The sequence below is a fragment of the Micropterus dolomieu genome, linkage group LG23, assembly GCF_021292245.1.
Source record: "Micropterus dolomieu isolate WLL.071019.BEF.003 ecotype Adirondacks linkage group LG23, ASM2129224v1, whole genome shotgun sequence".
In the NCBI taxonomy this organism is placed as follows: Eukaryota; Metazoa; Chordata; class Actinopteri; order Centrarchiformes; family Centrarchidae; genus Micropterus; species Micropterus dolomieu.
The window spans coordinates 20,038,862-20,045,399 of NC_060172.1; the positions used below are offsets into that span (position 1 = coordinate 20,038,862).

The 6,538-nt window shown below is 41.1% G+C and overlaps 1 protein-coding gene across 3 annotated transcripts in view; it reads right to left on the reverse strand.

Moving 5' to 3' along the window:
• The window catches only part of supt20 (SPT20 homolog, SAGA complex component), a 17,971-nt gene extending 11,731 nt beyond the window's left edge, over positions 1–6,240 (reverse strand). The window contains exons 1-14 of one of the 3 annotated variants that reach the window (XM_046039683.1): positions 6,130–6,240; positions 5,520–5,615; positions 5,332–5,367; positions 5,053–5,178; positions 4,334–4,460; positions 4,117–4,220; positions 3,681–3,797; positions 3,453–3,506; positions 3,002–3,141; positions 2,657–2,813; positions 2,209–2,265; positions 1,999–2,076; positions 986–1,155; positions 861–893 (exon numbers count right to left, since the gene is read on the reverse strand). In XM_046039683.1, coding sequence (XP_045895639.1) covers positions 861–893; positions 986–1,155; positions 1,999–2,076; positions 2,209–2,265; positions 2,657–2,813; positions 3,002–3,141; positions 3,453–3,506; positions 3,681–3,797; positions 4,117–4,220; positions 4,334–4,460; positions 5,053–5,178; positions 5,332–5,367; positions 5,520–5,522 — 1,202 coding nt within the window. In that variant the 5' untranslated portion in view covers positions 5,523–5,615; positions 6,130–6,240. The remainder of the gene's footprint in view (positions 1–860; positions 894–985; positions 1,156–1,998; positions 2,077–2,208; positions 2,266–2,656; positions 2,814–3,001; positions 3,142–3,452; positions 3,507–3,680; positions 3,798–4,116; positions 4,221–4,333; positions 4,461–5,052; positions 5,179–5,331; positions 5,368–5,519; positions 5,616–6,129) is intronic. The other 2 variants (XM_046039682.1, XM_046039684.1) reach the window with 2 other exon arrangements.
• Between the last annotated feature and the right edge of the window lie 298 nt (positions 6,241–6,538).

Here is a 6,538-nt window from a genome sequence, read left to right on the forward strand (position 1 = left end):
CTTTCATCAGAGAACATAACTTTGGACCACTCAGCAGCAGTCCAGTCCTTTTTGTCTTTAGCCCAGGCAAGACGCTTCTGACGCTGTGTCTTGTTCAAGAGTGGCTTGACACAAGGAATGCGACAGCTGAAACCCATGTCTTGCATACGTCTGTGCGTGGTGGTTCTTGAAGCACTGACTCCAGCTGCAGTCCACTCTTTGTGAATCTCCCCCACATTTTTGAATGGGTTTTGTTTCACAATCCTCTCCAGGGTGCGGTTATCCCTATTGCTTGTACACTTTTTTCTACCACATCTTTTCCTTCCCTTTGCCTCTCTATTAATGTGCTTGGACACAGAGCTCTGTGAACAAGCGCCTCCATGCTCTGGACACTACGCTGACAGACACAGCAAACCTTCTTGCCACAGCTCGCATTGATGAGCCATCCTGGATGAGCTGCACTACCTGAGCCACTTGTGTGGGTTGTAGACTCCGTCTCATGCTACCACTAGAGTGAAAGCACCGCCAGCATTCAAAAGTGACCAAAATATCAGCCAGGAAGCATAGGAACTGAGAAGTGGTCTGTGGTCACCACCTGCAGAACCACTCCTTTATTGGGGGTGTCTTGCTAATAGCCTATTATTTCCACCTGTTTTCTATTCCATTTGCAAACAGCATGTGAAATTGATTGTCAATCAGTGTTGCTTCCTAAGTGAACAGTTTGATTTCACAGGAGTTTGATTGACTTGGAGTTACATTGTGTTTTTTTGAGCAGTGTGTATATATATATATACACATACATACATACATACACACACATACATACACACACTATATATGACGGGATCGGATTCTCAGTAAAAGCAAATATGGTGACTCACCGGTCCGCATCTATCTTTGAACCTATAAGGAAGCTGTGGATGAGACAAAAACAGAAAAAGTGAATTCAGAGTGGGATATAAGTTTCAGCCATGCATACTGAATTTGTTTCAGTGACTGTCCTTACGTGGGATGTATGAGTTTTAGGTCTGCGCTGTCCTCCTCGGCTTTTGGTTCTTTAGCACAGTAGATCTTCCCATACACCAGCGGGTCTCCCATCGACTGAAAGATAGACACCTTGGTCCTCTGGGCTTGGCCCCCCACCTCGCACTCAAAAGTGTAGTCATCTATAACTTCCTGTGTAAACAAAGTGGGCAGAAACAACTGAATAAAAGAGGTCTGTATGACATTGCATAATAAAGCTCAGTGGTGTTGTGTTTTCGCTCTTTAACGAGCAAAAAAGGGGTTTTGGTTCCTGTGATGAGAGAAATGTTCAGAACTGTGGTGACTTGGCACATGACAGATGTTGGAAAACATATTCCTGGTTTCCAGGAATATTTTTCACGCTATCGAACATGACTAAGACAGTGTGAGAAAAGGCAGAGGAGGATGGGAAAAGAAAGGCAGGGGTAAATTGTAAGCACACAGATAAAGGTGAACTATCGTTTAATGTGCGGTTACAAATATTAAGGTTCACTTTCACAGCTGGCCTTGCCTTGTGATCTTTTCGGTCCATCACTACCTGTTTTGGGGCCAAGTATTCAGGAAATATTACCTTTCTTCTCACCGACATTCATAACGGATTAAGTATGTTGGGAAATATGTGAAAAAGAGTACAGCACCATTTATAGAGAACATTGTCTCTAACACGGTCTAACTGCAGTCCAGTATGTTCTTTTTTTGGAGATCTCTTTCCTTCACACATTTTCTCAGTGTTTACACTAAACAAAAGCATTTTTGAGTCCAAAACCAAGAGGATGTGTAGTCACTTTGCACAATGCAGGGAGCCAACAAAATGTTTATTTTATTTTGTTTTCTTATGATGTCTTACATAATTACAGGGTAGATTTATTTATCATTTTACAAGGGTTTACAAGGTTGTAAACAAGATAAATACAAAGAACTACTCCCTGCTTTTTGCAGCAAACAGCTGCATTGATCTGTACCCTCAGAGAGCGTTAATGCTGCTGTCACACTTACCTCAGCAGGCCAGATCACAGTAGTGGGCTGAGAGTCTTCCAGCTGCAGAGACTTCTCAACCACAGCGTACTTTTCCACCTAAAGCAACACATAAACAAATCCATTTGCTTTCTTATGCCACGCATTATAACTATGCGTTGAGTGGGTTTTAAGTAGTGTTGGCTCAAGTGTTTAAGTGACAGTGTTGTAGAGGAGCAGTGAGCTACTTACATCAATTTCCTTCGGTACAGTTAGTTGGCAGTTGCTCTGCTTCCACATGTCAACACACTGCAGCCGTGAGGCCAGGACGACAGCAGCAGCAAAAAACAAAAAGAGGGTAAAAGCGAAAACAAGTGAGAGAGCGCTATGACAGCATGCACTGACCTATGCTGAAGCAGGTTAAGAGATTTTCCTCAACAGTAAATATCAGCTTGTTTTCACCTATTATTTTAGCAACTCCCTTACGGAAATTAGATTTCAACATGGCTGAACACAATTGTGGGAAGCGACACATCCTGTGTCATTTCAATGTGATTAGTGTAGTGTCAGGTGGGTGGACAAATTTATCATATGGAAAAGGTTCTAACAAATAGTAAACAGTCTCAGTCAACTTTATCTTGTCTGCTTCTGTAAACAGTGTATACATGTTTGTCAAATCGTGGGTATGTTGATTACTTACATTTCCGATCTTTGAGATCTTCAGGTCTATGACAGGAGCAGGTTTCCTCTCCTTCCTCCTCTGTAGGTAGTCATAGAGTCGTAGCTGGGGTGGCATGGGCAGATGGGACAGCTCCTGCTGCCTGTTTAATGCAGCTCGAGAGTGCCTCTTGAAACACCTACGAAGCCCAAACGTGTCTTTAAATGATCAAGGCATAAAATCGATGATTCTTTTTACAATCACAGTGCTTTCATTTTCCCATCTTCCATCAAAAAGAAAAAAAACATTCAAAAATCAGAACTTCCCCCACTGGTATGACTGAATTTAAAGAGAGCTAACACCAACCCCAGAGAGTGTTTTCAGTACCGTTTCATGGAGCGAGTGTTCATTTTCTGTTTGTTGTAGAGCAGGCGATTGGCTGTGCAGGTGACAGAAATGGAGGGGTCCAGGCACAGAGGTTCAGCTGTGGCCAAAATCAACTGACTCTCCAGCTGTAATTTGTCATCCTAAAGCAGAGGAAAACAGATGCTACAGAAAACATCTGTGCAGTGTGCTGATGCTAAGTAGCTAAGAACATTTTTATTAGCTAAGGCAATGTAGATACACTTCACTTGACAAAAAATGAACTTACTAAAAACATTTAATATCCTTTTTAATTTGCTGCAAAAAAAGTACAGTATCTAAGTCTACTGTACGTGAATAGACACAACAGAGTGTTTCAGGCTGTGTTGAATGAGAATGTGTGAATTAATGGGGAAAAAAAGGGCAAATCAATATTCTTTGGTTTCTCATTGAGATAGTAAACATGACACTTTACCTGTGTCCACTTGTGGTGGTCACTGGTCATGGCATGGACATCACAGATCAGAGTCTGTGGGGCAAAAATACAGTTATAAACAAGTCAGCATTTTTAAGTTAAAGACCAACTTTAAGTTAATACTCTTTTCACTCATTCCAGGTCAAATCACACTTGCTGAAATAGTAATATTTGAGTATTTTTTAGGCCTGCATGACAGAGGTTCTCCCAAGTATTCCATTGGTTTACCTGCATGGTTGGCCGCAGAAGGACATGTCTGCTCTGATAGGTAGGCATCTTGGTATTACCAGACTGCCTGTAGTCTCTCACCTCTACTATTACACAGCCACAGTGGAAGATGTTCACCTGAGACACATAGCACATGGCGGATGTCAAGCAGAACAGATTAACAGATGTTAATAAAAAAGGAGATTATTAAGCAAGAAGCAATAAGAAACTATTATAAGATATAAAGAATAGAAACCCTGAATAGCCCTGGTCTCTATACATTTAAGAAATAAATATGAAGATTGTCTAAAGCCTTTCATTAAGCTTTACAAAACCTGCACTACTGTAACCCCACATTCAAATCATTTTTAATTTACATGTTTTGTAACATGTAATGTGTACTAAATCATTTATCCACATTTGTAAAATTTGTGTATGTGCATATACACATACACACCTGTGATTTCTCCAACAGATCCACCAAAATAGGAGGCAGCTCCTCTGCATCCAGGTACTCCAGCAGTTCCCCTTCTTCATATGGCAGACGGATGGTTTCAGAATCTAGAAAGCAACACAAACATGAATGTTACAGATGAGACGATTGCGGTACACCATTGAAAAAAAACACAACTGGATGGACTTATTATGGTATTTGTTGAATGGTCTTCTCTTACCAGATCCATTTTTTCCCCTGAGCATTAAAGAATAGCCTTCATTCCCAGGGTACAGGTTGACCACCAGACATGATACAGACTCCTGAGATACCAGCTTCTCCAGCAGATTCACATTTCTCCTCAAATTCTGCAGAAAGACACCAAATAAAAAACATACATAAGAGGCAAATCTCCATATTAGCAATAGAAATCTCACGAGGTGAGAATGCCAACTCTATGAGAGAAAAGTATTTTATTGCTTTCCACCCACATTTACCCTGAGTTAAAGCTGTTAAGTTTTCTTTTGGAAAAGGATATTAACCAACTTTGTCATAGACACAGACTGCCATTGCCAAATTAATATATATCAGAAATTATTACTTTTAAGACTTCAGTGGATGTGGACCCTGGGTTAATTAAACATCAATTTTACCAATGCTTTAGACATTACTTAATAAATACATCTAGACCACTTAACAGTAAATAAAACAGGAGCTAACGTGAACACTCAGTTAGAAAAAGACATGCTGTAAAAAAAAAAAATTTAATAAATAAAAGCTGTGTTGCAAAATTTTCCCACTTATATGTAACTTCTTGCTTCTCTTGCTTTGATACACTTCATTATCAACATAGTTCAAAAATCACATTTTCTCATTTCCTACAGACTGGAATGAGAAATATTGTAACACATGCCCATAATTACTTGGTCATAAGTGAGATTCAAGTTGCATAATACAAACCTTCAACTCTGGCTCTTTCTCACATTCCTCCATGTACAGCTCATAGAGCTTCTGATACAAACTCTTCCTCCCGCCAGATGAAATTCTTCTTTTGGCTGGTCGTTGTCGAGCACTTTCAACAATGTACTAACATTAACAGATAACACACTGCATTAATGAATGATGGGACAGATGGTGCCTCTGCATAGTGCATGTAATGAGCACACAGGAATAAATGTGAGTAAAAGCTATCCATTTCTCTTTTAAACAAACACAGGAGACTGAAATAACAGCTTTTACCTCGGCTCGATCCAATGCATATTCCAAAACTTGTTGCTTTAGGGAATAAGAGCAAGATGAAACAGATAAGGCACAATGGGAACTCCCAAACTGTTAGAGAATAGAACAAGCTGTGCAAGTCCTGGTGAAGGTTTATCTGGGATACGTGAACATGGAGAGATAAATGACCTGAAAGAGATTAAACTCACCATTGTGGTCCACCGCCAGCTGCAAGGCAAGTGACGGTAGACGATGCTGTCCTTTCTGCCCCACACTGTCACCTTCCTATAGTGACCATTCACACCCTGCACAGCAACACAGCAGACGTATTGCACGCAGCACGGCGTACACAAACGCAGATGATAGAGAAATGAACACAGATAACGTTACACTTGGTGTGGAAGGCAGGTTATTAAGACAGCACCGATGCCAGATAGCCTGGCTGGCAGTCAGTTAGATGCCACATACAAACAGCTAAGAAGACTGACGAGCGAATTTGTTTCACCTTAAGTTGATTTATCCCATATTTTACATACTGCAGCAAAGTAACGTTAAATACATGCGCACTATGTCTCAGAGTCGATGCAACGGGGTAACTCAGGTTAGTGAACTCTGATGACTGTGAGCCCAGTCAAGAGAGTGGCTGAATAGCAACAAGCTCGCTGATGCCTGGCCGTTAAGGCTAACATGGCTAACGTTAGCATGCTAGCCCGTTCCTGCTGGGCAAGCTGTAAGTTACTAGCTACGCTAACGATGTTACGTCGTCTGAGACACAGCCCGACAAAGCGACGTCAATCTCAACGAACAGGATGGACTTGCCTGCTAGGTTGCATAGCGGTCGTGTGTAGCTCCAATGCGAGAAAACGAAATAAAATTGAAATATCGGTGTCTTCATTGAAAAAAAGTCGGAGCAGCAGCCATTTTCTTCCAGTGTGACAACAACAGCTAAACTTCCGGTTTGGTGAGCGGTGGGCGGAGCCACTGTAGGCGCAATTTCACAAGTTCACAACCTTCAACCTGTGTTTACAACTATGGGTTACAACTGAAGCATGACACATACCTGACAAATGGAGACAACTTTTTGTACACTTTCACTGTCAGATGCGTGGTTTAGCCTCTTTCTCAGGCAGAATGTGCGCATTTCTATAGAATGCTCTGGTGTTTTGCTTAGATATAGTTTTTAACCCAGCATTTTACCCTTAAATAAAAAACAACTTAACCATTTAGT